Source organism: Haplochromis burtoni, unplaced genomic scaffold (assembly GCF_018398535.1).
Source record: "Haplochromis burtoni strain Fernald_Lab_line unplaced genomic scaffold, NCSU_Asbu1 Contig_228, whole genome shotgun sequence".
Taxonomy (NCBI): domain Eukaryota; kingdom Metazoa; phylum Chordata; class Actinopteri; order Cichliformes; family Cichlidae; genus Haplochromis; species Haplochromis burtoni.
The window spans coordinates 747,110-764,788 of NW_024582589.1; the positions used below are offsets into that span (position 1 = coordinate 747,110).

Below are 17,679 nucleotides of genomic sequence, written 5' to 3' on the forward strand. Positions count from 1 at the left end.
TGGATACTTGTTTTTTTTGTTTGTTCTTTTAGTGGCGGAAACGGGCTTCCATACTGGAGATCTTACGTGAAATATTTTGTGAAATTTATGAGTCCTTATCGCTAATGTTCACTCGAAATTTCTATGCGTAGTTAATAATGCCACTTTCATATGTTTTTAGTGATGTTTTGTGGAGGGTCACTCACAGAACAAGAGAACAACGCATCGACATAAATGTGTTTATTTGACCATTTTATAGACAATTATCTCAAAGACAGCAGCGTCTGCCATGTTACTTACATGTCCAAGGTAAAAACTTTACAAAAATAAATAGCTTAAAAAGGAAGCTGTAATAATAGCATATTCCTTCACTGAAGGGATACAGGCCTAATCCTCCATCTCTTTTATAATATACTGTAAATTAACAACAGGAATGAAGAAATCAAATATACACACATGAGTCTGAAACATCTGCGAACATTTGCACATGATGCATGAACTAAAGGGAAAATGAATAAAATTACTGTTATTTTTTCATATACATGATAGATAATATGCTTATCACTTAACTTAGTAATAACACCTCCAAAATAAAATATTGCAGACTGGTTGTACTGCTGTTGCTCAACTACACTGTGATGCACGTGGACATGGAACAAGGCTACAGTTACGTTACGGGGTCGAGTGGTCTGTCGTTGGGTTGTCCGATCAGAAAGACCAGACATGATCGAGGCTAACACATGTACAAAGTGTGGGAAATGCCTAGCTTTTGATGTTGGCTCCAGCAGCCAGTAAATATAGTGAGAGCTATGGGTTTGCTCAACAATACTAACTCTCCAGATAAAACCATGACATCCTTGTCACACGAATTTAACACAAATTACATTAATGTGTGTTTGAAAAGACGAAGCAATCACACACAAGTGCCTCGATCGTACGTCCGTACCTTATTTAAGGGCAAGTGGCTCGATCAAAGCTCTGTAGGGGCTTGATTCTGTGGATTACAGCTGGACGAGGTATATTTACACTGTGCTGGTGTCTGACAGCAGGTTTCATTGTTCTAGCCCCACCGAACTGCTGTTTATAGCAGACGGCCTCCAAAAACAATCTTTTAAGCTGGACTAAATCTCTCATTCTGGAGGAAGCACACACACTGCACCTTCTCTTAGCAACTATGCATAGCATCACATGTACATCCTGAGGTAGATTTCCATTGTTTCAATAGTGGTTGTTAAATGTCAACAGAATGACAAAGCAATATTCAGCTAAAAGCCTTTGATGTGATTTGATGCAACCAGTTGATAAGATGGATGGATTATGAGGCAATGGGCCCTGGGATGTAGACGTTTAACCCCCACCCACCACCACTGCCACTCCTGCGTAACAACAAGACCCTCCAGATTGAAAGAGGCATAAAACATCTTGCAGGTGAAAAAGAATGGTCATAATTATCATTTCTTTGGTTTTGTGGATCGCTCTGTGTGTGTTTGTAGTCATACTGTCCCTGATCTAATGGACCCCAGCATTATTCTTGGTGCGTCCGCCTGTTCAGTAATCCATCCATTGTTCATAAGTGCACTATGACCATGAGTCCGCTGTACTCGTGTTCTTCACAAGCAGTCCTGGTTGAAACATTCCCCAGACACCGGCTCTGGGATCTTTCTTGGATCGCACTGTTCTGCTTCAACAGTCTTGCCAGTGTAGTCTATGCAGAAAACGCTGCGGTGGCGCTCCCCCTGACCACAAGTTCGTGAGCAGGCAGACCAAGGTCCCATCTGCCATATGGGACAGGGCAGATCTGCACAGGGCCTGATGTCTATGGGCTTTAGGTCTTTGTCACACTGACTGGAGAGGAAGCCTTCGTCGTCCATGCATTCAACATTTCTCCTGGACCACCCGGATCCACAGGTCTTGGAGCACAGAGACCACTCGCCCAGCACCCATTCAGGCACGCCAAACGGATGAATCATATGCAAAGACAGGGACGAGCCCTTCTTCTCCTTGGGTTTGTTCAAAGTCACATCTTTAGGGATGAAAAAAGTATATTTGACCTTGGGAGGGCTACCATCTCCTGCAGTGGCGAGGAGCTGGATGGTGATGGCCTCCTTGAGCTGCCTGAAGCTCTGGATCCTCTCTAGCGTCGTGGAAGAGCCGCTGTACTTCAGTACTGCGCCCAGCACCGGAATGTCCTGCTCAACCGTGGACACGGAGAAGTTACCATTAAGGATGTAACCGCCACTCTCTCTCTTTACAGCCAGGTAGTAGCCATCGTGCTTGATTCCTCGGTGGCTCCGCTGCTTGATGTCAATGTTAGTAGCGCCAGTGGGAACTGTGACAATGTCACTGTATCCATAGCTGATGGAGAAGAAAAAGAACAGATAACAGTTTACTATAGAATATCTTATCTGTGCATTAATTAGAACTTCCAGGTGAAAGGAGATGAACTTGGTTTGAAACAGAAGAAGAGTGAAACTATAATCAACCTACCAACATGTATGAAACTACTAATCTTATCTAAACTATGTTGAGTAGATCAGAAAAAGCATAAATAAAATGAGACACATAATCAGAATACCACAAATGGCTGGGCCAAAAGTTATGAAGAACCTAAATTGATATTTGGGGTGAATAAATTCTTGTGAATGGGCCTCAAGTACAACATAAGCAAGTAGAATTTTAAAAAAAGGTTTGTATTATAATAGTAGTAGTATTTATTTATTGTCATTGTCAAGAACAATGAAATTGCGTTTGGGGCTTCCATACAACCCAAAAAAAGAAGAAAATAATAAATACCCCTTAAAACCCAAGTGTACATATTTAACCCAGTGTGACTCCAGTGCAATAAGACAATCCTTAGCAATAATGTTCGTAGAAATTCAGACAATGGGCGAAATATGATCTAACAACACAATCAATTAATCAACTAATTAACTACAGTAGAAGGAAAGACATCAATATATTTGTCTAAGCCTTTTAGTGCTTTATCATTTTTATTATCACGTTCAAGTTCAAAGTTTATTCGCCACATGCAGTGGCAGGTTGCCCTGCAGTGGAATGAACCCGCCCCCCGACCTTACACATACAACACAGACATCACATGGGGATACAAGTCGGAGAACGGTTGCATTATCGTTGATCTGATCGGCTTACGTTGCTTTGTTGCTCGAGCCTGTGATCTTTCTACAGGTCAGCCCACTTCCTCCACACACTCCACACTTGTCCACTCTCTTGTTGGATCCTATCACCTGGTCGCAGCCTGCCTTCACACACTGTCCTTGGACACACACAGATGTGGTGTCAGGGCCACAGGGGGTCCCGTCAATCACCTGCAGGGATGGAGCAAGCATCGGTGGGTCACTACACATGTCCCATTCAACTATATTTTGAATACAGTTCAACATCATGTCAGGGTGTTCATCCGTGGATGGAGGTCACGGTCATGATGTTGGAGCTGGTTATGACACTGGCTATGAAGCAGAGCTGGGACTTCAGGAATGAGTGACGCTTTTCTAAAACCACTATTCTGATTTAAAAAACCGAACCAGTGCTTCAGACTACTGGCTTTCCTTTCATTGAGATTTGCTGTTGAGTGACGTTATTGTACCTTGGATTCAAACACCTTGAATTCACTGCTGCCCCGGGCCCTGCAGAACAGCTTGCACCTGTCTCTGGGAGAAACACCAGCGTACTTTGGTATCCACTGTTTCACGTTCCCGTTGTGGTCCAGGTAGTTGGGGCTGCTGTACTTCTCACACTGCTCCTCCCTGAAACTTTTACCTAACATGAAGAAACAATAAATTAAGATACTCTACCAAAACAATATTATTTGTATAATCCGAACACCTGATCAACTGTATTTTTATATTCATTAGAGCAACGCAGAAAAATAGATGAACACCAGCAGAGTCTGGATCAGGCTGGTGGACAACAATTAATTATGTAGCATCAGAACATAAAACCTGATTAGAAAACACTATATGGACAAACGTACTGGGCCAGCTGCACATCGCACCTACAGGAGCTCAGCCATGCTTGAAGCGTGCAGTTTTTGTGGCGATGGAGGATGCTTCATGGCCGAGTTGGGGAGATTTCTACAAGCTTCCCCTTTGCAATATTCACGCTCACAGTGAATCTCGTGATATCTAGAAGGGAGGACATTTCATGAACTGACTTGTTGCAGTGGTGCCATCCTATTACAGCACCACACTGGAATTCAGCGAGCTCTTTAGAACGACCCATTCTTCTGCTAATGTTTCTAAAGGCAGGCCACACTGTTCAGTGTGTGACTGTAAAACACTGACTCAAAGATTAGGAGGCGTGGCCTGATACATTGGTCCATATGGTGTGTTTTTGCAGTTCTTTTATTGGTTACAGTGATACATTAGTGACTCCTCTGGTCTGCCCTCAGTGAAGATGTTTCATTGGAGTCTTTAGTTTCATGTCTACAACATGACTCTTAATTTGTAAATTAGTGTCCACACTAGTGTCGCTGACATGTCCCTGCTGCATGGGTGGTCATTTCCACACTCCCATCCCCCCATCCCTGCTTACAAGATGGCTCAAATCACAGCACCTACATCTGTCTTTTATATGCAGGCTGTGGGTCAGTCTAGAAAATGCTTTTTTTCCGATTGAGCGTCCCCCTGTTGCCTCCAGTGCCGTCTCCCTGTCGGCCTGTGATCGTCTGAGTGCAAACAGCTGTTCTAGAGTCCGAGCAGATCTGTGCCAGCTGTGCCTCATCACAACAATCAAGCTCTCTACAAATATCCAACTCTGCCACTACCAGCCTGCTGCGTGCTTATGCAACTTCTTATTTTGTTGTTACTCGTTACACAATCCCGACCCTCGTCTCCTCTCGCCTGCAGCTCCATCTGTAATGTCTGCAGCGTCAGACTTTTAGCTTCCAGCTCGTCACTTGTTTCCATCCCTGTGTTACCCCTGCCCCATCCGAGCTCTGTTGCTCAAGTTGGAATATCACAAGTTTTAATCCAAGCCTGCTCTGCTGTCCCCGCTCATTATCTACAATGAATTGTCTTTTATCTACAACTCTGTAGAGAAAAGACAGTTGAATGTTGCAAAAAGCTGGAACGAGTCAAAACTACAAAGTTGGATCTGCTGACATCAGTGGTCGGTAGATGTCTATAAGCACCTGTTTTGTTCTCCTGCTCATGATTTGCAGTGTGGTTCAACAACACTGGCAGCACTTTGGCAGAAAAGAGGTTCTAGATAGAACCAAGCTTAATGTGTTTAAATTACACAGTTTCTTCCAGAGTTTGTGGAGTGGTTTGAACACGAGCTGATACGTAGTTTTTTGTTTTGTTTTTTTCTTCATAAAAATGTCCATCTGTTGCAAAGCTTAATTTTCATTTCTAAAGACACGGTGGAGCCTGGGGAAGAACACAGCACATTTCAGAGCAGGTTTAGAGAGTTTTTCTTAACGTTGCGATGTAGATCTTGGGTTTTGGCAGGGATCACATCCTGTGGCCTAATGTTCCTGTGGCTTATGGCGAGGGTTGGGTTTGGAAACTGTGGCCAAAACATCATATGGTGGGGTCAACGTGCGGTGGGGCCAACCCTCGCCCAAATATGCCAACACACCTAACATCTGGCCTGCATAAAGCGGATCTACAGTAGGTCTGTGGCAGCCAGACTCACCCCGGGTCAATGCTGCCAGTCAAGGCCAAATGTAGGACAATGGAAAGTGCAGATGTGGGACAAACATTTGTTGGGAACAAACGATATAAGAAGCTGTTTCTTTGTTCATTTGAAAGCTGAGAGCTGTATTACGTTGACCCTTACCTTCATTGTTGTCACATGGCTGTATGTTGCAGGACTGGTACTGGACCCTCTGTCCTTCACAGTACTTCCCTCCATTCTGAGGCACTGGGTTAGTGCACTCCCTGTAGGAGAACTCCACCCCACCTCCACATGTCCTAGAGCACTGCTGCCACGGTCCCCACGAGCTCCAGCCGCCGTCCACAACCATCTGCGGTAAAACACACAGGAAAAAAAGAGCAGAGTAGTTGGTTAGTGCTCCGAGCCAAAGGCAATGTCAGCTGTGCAGCCTAAACCACAGTCTGGGCTTCTGGGTTTGAGGCCGCACAGCGTGTTGGCATGCCGCGACTCGAGGCTAAATCTGTGTTGAAGTTCGGCACGCGCCTGCTGTCTGACTCTACCCACATTCCTGCCACATGTGTCACTCACTGCTAGTAGAACCTGCCATGCTCCAAGTTTGTACGTTGAGTGAGTATGTGCGCGTGTGCATGTGTGTTTGCTAGCAAGGTTGTTCTTTCCAGAAGTTTTATAAGCTTGTACCACATCCCAACGGCCAGCATGTCTGGATTCATAAACAGATGTGTATTCAGAACACAAGGAGAAGGTATCAAGGCGACCGACCTTAGATAAGATGCTGAGATGTTCTTTGAGGAAATCTAAAAAGGTATCGTGAAGGATCTGCATTTCAACTCGCCAAAGTCAGACACAGTTCAGTTTATAATGCGTTCTCTGAGCCCTTTAATGTCTGTACTTCAACTTGAAATTGCAGCATTTATGAAAACGAGTCAGGTCTCAGCTAATGCAACACTTTGTACAAACATGCAGAGTTTTGTATTATGGAAGCAGTGAGATTCTCCACCACAGGGAATATTTTGGCCTTGCTGACTCTCATCACTTGTCTGTTGTTAGCGTATTAGCTTTGCTATCTGCTGTCATCTCTCTGCTATCATTGTGGGTTTGAATCCACAGTTTGGGGCGGAGCTTGATGGTTCTTATCATATTTGCGTGGGCTCTCTGTGGGTATTCCAGCTTCCGCCCACACGCCAAAGACATGCAGTTAGTGCATTTATGGTCATTGGAACATCAGATTAAGAATAAACTGTGAGACAACTCGTGCATTATCCACAGCTTATCTAACGCAGCATGAGCAAAACCTCCAAAATGTGCTGAGGATGCCGGCCTCATTAGAGCTTTATGACTACAAACCTGATTACTCTGTTGAAAGGAAGTGACTCATCAGACACTGTGAACATTCTTTGGTGGTGAGCCAGTGAAATAAACAATGTCAGCATGCAACATGCAAGAAGATGGGAACAGGGTCCAAAGACTGTAAGGGTTACTGAAAAAACACGTGCTTCAGAAAAAAGCTTGGAAAACCAAGGATTTTGACTAGGCTGGGTTTTAATAATCGATTCATCGATTAAAATGGATTCTGGCTTGGATAACGTGATATCGATTCATTAAAATCCTGAATCGATTTTTTTATATAAATTTATTTTGCCCAAAACGCCAGAATCTCAGGTTAAACCTCACAAAATTTCAACAACCACCAAACAGCTAAAACAGTAAATGAGTACAGGAACACGGCTTCTGCACAAAGACGTGAACACAAAGCTCGGAGCCGCGGATCAGAATCAGTGAGATGTGACTTTCTCACCGACGGCACGGACACGGTCGGGGCTGAAAGCCGACAGATTCCGATGTTTCGGCGGGTCGAGCTTTGTGTTCACGCCCTTTTTTCACTGATTCTGAAGCTGTTAGTTTTATCTCTCTCCAAACAATATTGACCGAACCAGCAGCAAAAGAAGATCCAAACTACGCTTCACATAAACATCGTCATGGATTCACTCTGACTTTTGCTGTTTTGCTTCCACCAGGATAAAATCACACTTCATGCACAGCTCTCTCTCTCTCTCTCTCTCTCTGTTTTCTACATTATTCGCTTGCTTGTTACGCACGAGTCTACCGTTGTTTACAGGCTGTCAGTCGCTGTTTTTTTCCTTTTACTTACTTCTGAAAAGAAAACCTAATTTCTGCCGTTCAACACTGAACAAATGTAAACTTTTTAAAATTATGCAAAATGTGAAACGCCGTGTCTCTAATAAAACCCCTGTAACATCAGAGGTGACGTTCATATGTTGATTAATGGTTTTCTTTCATTTTTGATGTACTGCAGAATATTTTTATAAATCCCAGAACAGGAAAATCTCCTTCATGTGTTTCTGTGTTTATCTTCAGCTACTTTGACACAAAGGCCTCGCTGTGACGCTCACACCTGTGATAAAGTCTGGAAAGTGTCAGCTTCCTTTTTATAGATACAAAAATATGTAAATGTACAGATCTGAATTATAATATTTCTGACTGTGTGAGGCAAAATTTCCCAGATTCAAATCGAATCGAATCGATTCTAGAAATCAGTGACGATACCCAGCCCTAATTCTGACCCTCGTGTGAAAATCTTTGGTCTCAAAGCTGCACTGATATTTCTTTTCTTCCAAAAGCAATCGTGACCTTATGTTGTTGCCACAGCCACTACAAGCCTAATCACCTCATGGCCTTACAAGGATGGTGTGGCTCATGTGTTGGGAAACAGCTGAATGAACAAACGTCAGCCTCACTTTTTGTTTTTTACCGACTGACGAGGAAAAAAAAAATCAGGCTCACTAGCACGGCGGCACAAAGGCAGCAGGTGCACTGATGTGAAACAGGCATGCACGAGGTGCATTTCTGCACATCTACCTACAAACTGTGTCCCTTTCTTAGTTGTGTGTCACAGTGAACTTATTTCTAAGGCTTCTCCACAGTACTCTGCAAGCATATCTTTCAATGTACACACTGATCATGTGTGAGCACTCAATAAGAGCTGCTAAGTCGGCAAGTTTGGATGCAGTATTTGTGTTGTGAGATAAAATTCCTGCTAGCAATACTTCCAATATTTGACCAATAATACAATAAAAAGGTCAAACTTTAAAATAAAAGAGGTCGTGTGGGAGGGGCACTGACTCAGTAGTGAGAATTACACAGCTGATAATGGTGTTCATAGCTGGTAGCTGAGATACTTCCGGTCCCTGTTCATGAAAGCAAAGGATTTTACTGCCATCAAATGTAACTTAGTAAGGTGTCTTTTAAAAAACAGGGAAAAAGACTCGGGCTTACCAGTGGCTTCATCGCCTCATAGACTGGCACGCAGACGCCATGAAGGCAGCTTCCATTGGCACTGCAGGGGGTGCCATCAGCCCAGGGCAGGCTCCCATTCTTGGTAGAGCATTGCAGCGTCCTCTCCTCCTGACACCACAGCTGGCTGCAGATATCGGTGTCAGAGGTGTTGGGGCAGTGGACGAACTCCTCTCCAAAAATCTGCTGGCACTGCTGGTCCACGCTGTACTTGGAGCCTGGCAGCTCCTTTGGTAGAGGCATGGCGCTCTCTGGGACATCGAGCAGGCAGTCCCCTGTGGTTACAGCACAAAACAAGTCCGTATGAGGCCGATTATATCGGGGTTTGTGGAGACTGTGGTTCTCGCGGCACAGTGACAATCGTAAATATGCTGCGTGTGGCATGACAACAGTGGGAAAGTATTCAGTGCAAGCTGTGTCCTGACAATAAAACGGAATAATTTCACTTTAACTGATGTAGTGCATGTTTATAGGCAGCCTAATGCTCTGAATCTGGACGTCTGACAGGTAATCCAAATCTGATTGTTTTCCATTATTCCTCTAATGATCTTTATTGCATTCAATAAGCTTTTGTCTGGAGCTGTCAATGACATCTGCGGTTCGGAATGAACATTCTCAGCCACATGAGTTTTTGTTGGAAACATTTTCCAACTGATAAAGAACATATTTTGCTGACACCAGCTGTTGCTTTTGGCCGAGGAGGTGGGGAACAGGAAGAAGTCCATATTATGACTCAGTGGAAAAGAAGGTTCACTGACAGATCTAGCAAGGATACAAACAATACACGATGCACAACAAGGCAGGGGGAGAGGGAGCAACGGAGGTAAGGCAAAAGAAAGAGAGCAGGATGTGGAAACCTCGGGCGAAATAAATTGAGCGTCCAACCCGTAATTTAAGGGGAGCGGCACGTTTAAGCAGGAAAGCCTCGGTTCACGAGAGGATGAGAGGAAGCGTATGTTTTATACATCTCTGAGTCAGCCCTAATAACAGAGTCACAGCGTGGCAGGCAGCCACACTGGCACAAGACATTAATGTCTGCTGTAGAGCAACAAGCTGCAGTGTGCCTCACCGTGCCCGTTGTCAAAGAATTCGGTAACGTAGAGCGCGCTGCAGGGCGACCAAGGCATGGTTTTGTTGAGGCTGACGAACAGAGGCGCCATCAGGTGATGACCTCCCAAATCCCCAAAGAGTCTCTCACACGTCTTGGAGTCATCATGAGGCATGCTCAACACATGACCTGCAGAAGGTGACAGTTTTTGAAGGTGCTTGAGTGTTTAGGAATGACTGAAAACTCGATCTAAGAAGCTTTTCCATAAAGCCGAGGATCGCGTCAGCCCCCCCAATGCGACCTCACCGAGCTCGTGTGCAGCTGTGAAGGCAGCTTGCAGGCCGTTGTCCTCGATAACCGAGCAGCTTCTCTTGGGATCGCACATCGTCCCGACATCGGCCACGCCCAGCGTGTCGCAGCTCTTCTGACCGCAGATGTTCTGGAACACAAACACAGAACAAAAATGTCAGATTTGAATAAACTGAAAAAAAGAGCTACTTTGTTTCTCCATGATTACATATTCGTAGTTTCACTTTGGTGGCTTCTCCTTACATTCACACCAGCATCTCGGACGTTCTGGGCTTTTCAAATACAGGAGGGGAACGGGTTCTCCAGATAAAGCTGGAATTCAGTGAAGTTCCATGAACTTCAAACTCCAGCAGGAAGAAAGAATAAAAAGGACAATCTGTGCCACTCCGGTTTCTGCTGCAACGTTCAGAATTTGATGTAAACAACATGGAAGAATGGATCCGTCCTGCCTTGTGTTAGCAGTTTGTCCTATTACATCACCGGACCGGTGAGCATTAATGACCTGGGTATTTTTCTGACCACGTGCAGCCCTTTATGAGCACGTCTTCTGATGACGGCACACCACAAAGCTTCAGTTATATCAAACTGCTTTGTTGAACACAACAATGAGTTCACTGTACCTTTGGCATGTTCTCGAATCGCAGACTCACATCACGGAAGTGTAGCAGACAAACCTGCAGCACTTGTGTGATGTTATTGTGTCAGTAACAACAAAATCGCTGAGGAATGTTTCCAGGAACGTTTCGTGTTTGTGCCACGAAGAATTAAAGCAGACAAAAAGGGTCCAAATTCAAACAAAGTGCCCCGTGAGCACAGTTGCCTTTCGTTTCTAGGTCAGCTGTTTGGTCACTTTAAACTTTCCGTTCTACTTTGAACCAACTTTTTCGTTTTTGCTAAATTGCTTATTTATTCTAGTCTGTTTATAATTAATCACTGGTTCAACTTTTCATCGGTGGCTGCTTGTTACAATATTCGGTTTTTAGAATGAGCCTCTGGAGAGTGAAGCTAGCACAATCAGTCCTCTTACAGTAAAGGTATGTACATATAATGTGCTATACTCTATATAATGTGCATTATGCCAAAGTAAACGAAGCAGCAATTTTAAGATTGTTACAAAGAGTGAGTGTGACATGGAGCTGGGGAACCGAGTTTCGTCCTCTGTGCAGTAAAAAGCCTGATTGTGTTGACCTGCTTGGACTCTCTGACTAGTTTTCATGCACACTCAGTAGCAGCCTGAGGTGTTACAACCACCTCCTGTGTGGATATAGTTTGGTGGCTAGCTGCATATTAACTCAGCGAGTGCAGCTTTGCATAAAGTTGGAGTGCTATGTACAGTATGTGACAAGAACCAGTATACACTGGAGGGAAGTGGCAGTGGCCAGCAAAGGTAATGGGACAGCTGCAGTGCTGCTAAAACTGCGTTTCACTCAAACTAAATTGAAAGATTCAAACTGAAACAGGCGACGTCCGAATATTTTATACATCCCAAATATTTGCGTGATAGCTTGTGGATATATGGCACTGCAGGCTGGACTGTTAAAGACTTAAAGCCATTATTCTGTCAAATACAGTAAATATATTAGCAACCCTTGATGACTGTTATATAACCTTCACCATCTATTAAAACAATCAAAAGCATGTTACTCAGTGTTTCCATCATTAAGCAAAAGCAAATAAATATCCGCAGCTGTGGGAGAAGTGTCCGTGTGTTATATCAGACATCTTTCCTTATTTCTGTGTAGCATGGACAGATGCATCCACGGCCTCGCCTTCTCTAAAAAACACGAGGCAGGACTTTCTGTGATTGGAAAGACATCTGGACTTGGAAACAGGGACTGAATGCAGCTCAGTCTGTGTTTGCTCACCTTATTCCACAACAGCAAACGATGCCTTTCATGCAGATGCAAGACTCGACGTATGGGTCAGAGCTCAAACCGCAATGCTGTACAAACACACACGCGGTGAGACCGCAAAGATGCACGAGTGACATGTTTCCAATGCATGCAACCCGCCGCGAGCTTTGCGTTTTACGCAGCGTCAGTCTTCTCTTTTGACTGCGGCTTGCACGGCACGCATTTGCAACCCCGAGCAGGCCACATACTAAAGCTCGACCGTTTGTAGGGGCACTAAAGTTAGCTCATCCACGAGGAGCCTTCTGTCCTCTGCATTTCAAAGCGTATTTCTGCGGAAATGGAAAAACAAACAGAAACCCGGGTTGGCGTGAATGATGGTTTCCCCCAGAGAAAAGCCGCTTCAACAATCCAGCACAAGACCGCACAAAGCCATATGTTCTCTCCATTATTTCTCAGATCCGGGGTCAGATTTACACGCTAACGTCATTCTGTAGGCGGATAAATGCCAAGCCTGTCATCAAATCGAGCCGCAAACCAGGGCACTTAGCTATAAAAATGTAATAATAGAGAAGTTCCTCGCCTAATGTATTGTCTGCTAACACCTTGTCAACACGCACATACCAGATGGAAGAAGGCAGCCAAATGCAGCAGAACAAGCCAATCGCAACTCAAACCCCGAGGACTTGTGAACTTATTTCCTGTCGAAGCATCCATAAAGAACAGTTTGTTTGCTTTGACATTTCCCCAGCTTGGAAAAGATTATTCCATCTCTGCAGTCTGGTTTTAGCATCTTTAATTGACAGCTCGAAAGTTTTTTTCTTTTCTATGGGTTGTTAAAAAATAACGCATGACAACGGTTGGTTTAAAGCGAGGCGCTGTTTCAGCTGGGAGACCTCCACATGCCACTACAGCTGCTCTAAAGTGCACCTGTGCCACTGTGTGGCACTTTGGCTTAGATAATTGCTGGGCGGTTGGCTGTGCTGCCTGTGAAACCGCATTATGCTCCCACAGCTGGCGGGGCACTGAATTCCACCAGAGATTATTTTCGGACTCATTCTTGCTGGTTGTCTTCGTAACGGGAAACAAAATCTGCCAGAACGTGATGGTGAGAGGACCGTCCATCCTCCGTGAAGCACGGCAAAACCGCACTTTGAAGAAAAAGCTTGACTGCTGTAACCTATCGTGGTGACTGACTCTGTGTCAAGGTGTTTTTTACTAGCACGCACACACACACACACACTGCATGAACTGCTAAACACGTCCAGCTGAGGGCACATAACCTATTTTGTATCACACACGATGTGTTACTTCAAAGGATCCTAACATTAAACATGATGAACGTTTCAAATAGTAACAAATCTGAGGTCAAAGAGGTCAAATCTGACTTTCTTACTTCAAACTATTTTTTTCTACTTTTGGATCTGTATGTCACTGTGAGCAGAGATCCCTAATACACTCATCTCTGTTACGCATCTGTTGCTGTGAGTGTACAAGCCCCACCCACTTGGTGGGTTTTATTTATGAAGAGCAGCCAATCAGAAGAAACTTGGCTTAAAAGGAGGGAGAGGGGGGCTGGGATGGCTGCCATAAACTTGCAGTTCATTTAGTCGGTGAAAAAGCGTCGCACAGAGTCCCATTACGACGTAAAGAACTGCTTTAATAATATAATGTAGCTGTAATAAATCCCCTTTAAAAGCATTAGCCTTAGCTCTGTTTTAGAGAATCATACATTAATTCTCCTTCTTTAATAACTTCCTTTATTGCTTTGGTTGCTAGCAGGTGGCATACAGTGAGTTTATGTGAACATGAGAATCCACCTTCAGCAGTGAGAGAAATACATGTACCTTTTACAGGACACACAGGAATTTGTTCAATAAAACATTAAAAAAATAGAATTTATTTGTTAGCATTTACATTTTTGCTTCATGACTAAATCGCTTCCCATTGTTAAACCTTTCAATGAAACCTGAAATACTCCGGTGTTCCTCAAGGATCAGTTCTCAGGCCACTGCCGTTTGCAAATTATGACTTAATGAACACTTCATGGTAACTCTTAATTTTGCCTGTAGGTTTTAATTGTGTCTCAGTTACTAAATGGCTGAGTACTCGTTTGCACAGTCCAGATGTCGTCGTGGGATCTTAGAATTTCAATTGCACGATACTAAACAATGACTTTATTCAGGGATAATGATGGTATTTCTCTGAACTTGTGCAGTTAAAAGCTATAAATAGTGTAGTTAATGACTTCTTGTTAAGATGTTCATCTTGTTTAGAAGATAAATGTTTAAAGCCTTATTTGCAGATGATGCTGTGTTTTATTTCAAAGACCTAAACAGCTTCAAATAAAACAAAAAATGAGAAAAATAACAAAATCAGATGTATGCTCGTCTGCTGGTTCCTCACCTCTCTAGTGAACAGCATGGCAGTGTCGTAGTGCTCGGGATGCCTCTGGCTTGGTGGATTGAAGCGCTGCTGCCAGGAGCAGAAGTTCCTCAGAGCCACACCTCCATTGCTGGAGACCTCCGGTCCAATTTCCTCGTCTTCCACCACCAGCATCTCCACCACCACCATGTTCACAGAGTTCTTTATGCTGGGGTGCTTATAAAGCTGGGCGGCCATGGACATGAGGGTGAGGATGTAGTGCTGTGGAGGAGAGGATATTTATGATTCAGCCTACAGATGTGTTTGGAGCCAGGCTGGCTGTCCCTCACAAGTGTGGGATTATAATAAACATACACGTGATGGTAATGAGAATTTTTTTATGAAATCTTGACAAGAAAGCGTGTGCATGTGTGCGGTATATTACTCCAGGAGACTTTAATGATGTTTTGTGTCTGCGGGACAAGCTTCATTATAAAATTTTGAACAGATTGCAAACACATTTTTGCCTTTTCTTACTTTCGAGATGTGCATGTGTAATCGTGTAGAGGGGCCAGTGTGTTGGTTAGCTCGGCTCTAACGTGCCGAGCCTCGTTTGATGCCTTCAAATGGAAAAGAGACTTTTTCCAAATGCAGTAATTGCACAAAAATAAAAGCATAAACACTATAAAGTACTACTCACTGAGCACATGTGTGTTCTACAATGGAAATTAAACTGGCTGATATGTGGAGCTGTCCTGGACTGTATGTTACTGCTGCAGCAAACAAAGAAAAGGAACGGATGCCAACATCATACAAGATGGCCAAAGCTGTAGGCAGACAAACCGACATGTATTTGTACCTGTGGCCTGAAATCATTTTCCCCAAAGTTACTTGGCCCGTGACACAATCATGGGGCGACTGTGGCTCAGGGGATCGGGAAGCTCATCTGTAACCGGTTCGATCCCCCTGCTCTCTCTGTCCTGGTCGTTGTGTCCTTGGGCAAGACACTTTACCCTACCTGTGTTGGCCAGAGGGGCCGATGGCGCAATATGGCTACAACTGTAGCTGCCTCCACCAGTGTGTGAATGAATAGTGGAATTGTAAAGTGCTTTGGGTGCCTGGAATTATTATTATCATTAAAGGAGACGCGTCAGGGATTTCCACTGAGCTGCTGTGTCACCGTGTTTCAGAGCTGCCAAATCACAGACAGTGTGAGCGGCTTTGCCGCGATGTGTATTCTCGGTGAAATCATTTTTTCTAGGGTGGGTTGATAGTCCCACATCGAAAGTTTTTCCACATGTGCTGTGAGCACACCCACGGAACCACATGTTGATTTTTGCTTGGGGAAACCAAATCACTGAAACGGCCCCTATTTGTAGAAAACTGCATAGAAATAAAGGAATGTGTGATTTGGGATGGAAAATCCAGTGTGAGCCAAGTTTATCAGTGCAACCTTTCTCCTCACCTTGTGTCTGGTTGCCTGGGGAATACTATGGAGACTTTGGCAGCTGAGGAGTGACTTAAACACAAACAGATTAGAATTTGGCTGGTGCGGACTTTGGCACAGTCCTACTTATTACTGGTTCGGCTTTGGTTGGAACCAGGACTGATTTTAGATTGGAAGGAGGACGTAATAAACATTTAGTGCACTTTAAACACTGAAGGTTTTATGCGGGAGAGAAGGGCTGATTTAAAGAATCACGGAGTAAAGACAGAATGGAAAAGCTATTGTAAGCGCTGTGAGTCTTCCTGGTGATGCTGAGGCTTTGCTGCCAAATGGTGACCAAGTCCCTAGGAATGTGCTCTAGCATTTCTTGCATTTCTTTGGCCTGACATCTTTCTGTGAAAAACAGGGAGATCATCGATTTCCGCCCAAGGTCCCTCACTGACAAAACATGTTTTATGCAGCGGGAGAGAAAAACATATGCCTGCCTTTATATTTTCGAGTGTGTGAATCCTGACTTTGCAGACAGGATGGGAAAATAAAAAAAAAAGGGGGGGGGGGGGTTATGGAATGACGTCTACAACAGCGGCCTGTTTATGGAAGAGTCTAAGCCAAGAAATTAAAGAAAGCTTTGTTTGGGCGCCGAGTAAGTGTGTGCGTGCAGGAAAGAATGAGTTCATGGCGTCTGACCTTTATTTCATCTCCATAGAAGTGGGTCATGGTTGAGTCTGCTACCACCAGGGTCTCTATGAACCGTGGCGCGGAGACAAAGCGTCTCCGGCGTGGTTCCCTCCTTGCGTCACCGTCGCCGTGCGTAAAACTTTCCCCATTGTGCTTCTCCACGGCCGCGTGATCAGACGGGAGGGAAACACCGTTGCTGTCGTTGAATGTTCTCCTCCTGATGACGTGCGGCTCCTCGGCAGTGGCTGGCCCCGGGCCGCCGTGGAGTTTGGGCTCAATCAAATACTCTTTGCCCTCCGTTACAAAGGAGCCAAAGATGCCCGAGCACAGACTGACAGCCACGAGTGAGTTCTGATCTTGATCCACGTTGCCGGAGTAAAAGCAGCTCCTCAGGTGGCCCTCGCTCTCCTCTGACCTGTTCATAAGCTTCTGGGGGACGGCTCGGGCACCTGGAGCGCTGCGTAAAGTTTCAACGTCTCTGGCTTTGACGCGCTGGATGGTGAAGGAAGGCGCGATGAAGCTGGTGTCCGGGACGAGGTTTAGAGTAAAGTCTTTGCCAAACGCACTGAGGACAAACCTCGGCTGCTCCTCGCTTCTCTTCCAGAAGCGCCCGCTGGTTCTTGCGTTTATCCGAACAGGTACAACATCCTCTGATTCAAACGAAGAGGCAAGTGCCGCGTTGACTACGCACAGGAGCGAAAAGAGCAAACACGCAGTGGCACACATCGTCTGCAGACAGAAACGCGCTGAAGAGTGGATCAAAAATAAAGACTAACAAAGATGATGTCCTTTCTCTTCTGCAGTCGCAATAACGTCTCTACTGAAATGAAAGTGAGCTCCCAGTCCCACTCAGCTTCGGCCAGCTATCATTCCCTGTTCTGCCGCTCACCAGCACCGCTGCAGTCTGGACATATCGGGGGTATTTATACTTTCCCTTCTTCTCTGGACATGAGGGGGCTTATTTTTGATATCCTCCGTTGCTGGAAATTCTCCTCCCACTCACACTTCATGAGAAACTCGAGGATAAAACGGGTCCAATAAGAATGGGCCGACAC

General features: G+C 44.7%; 1 protein-coding gene across 1 annotated transcript; it reads right to left on the bottom strand.

Moving 5' to 3' along the window:
* Positions 1–204: 204 nt before the first annotated feature.
* LOC102306028 (A disintegrin and metalloproteinase with thrombospondin motifs 8) lies at positions 205–17,585 on the bottom strand. Its single transcript, XM_005937412.3, has 9 exons — positions 16,634–17,585; positions 14,542–14,781; positions 10,283–10,415; positions 9,998–10,165; positions 8,911–9,203; positions 5,779–5,965; positions 3,584–3,756; positions 3,130–3,305; positions 205–2,334 (listed from the first exon to the last, which is right to left on the bottom strand). The coding sequence occupies exons 1-9, from the start codon at positions 17,348–17,350 to the stop codon at positions 1,590–1,592; spliced, it is 2,832 nt and encodes a 943-aa protein (XP_005937474.1). The 5' UTR covers positions 17,351–17,585; the 3' UTR covers positions 205–1,589.
* Positions 17,586–17,679: the final 94 nt, after the last annotated feature.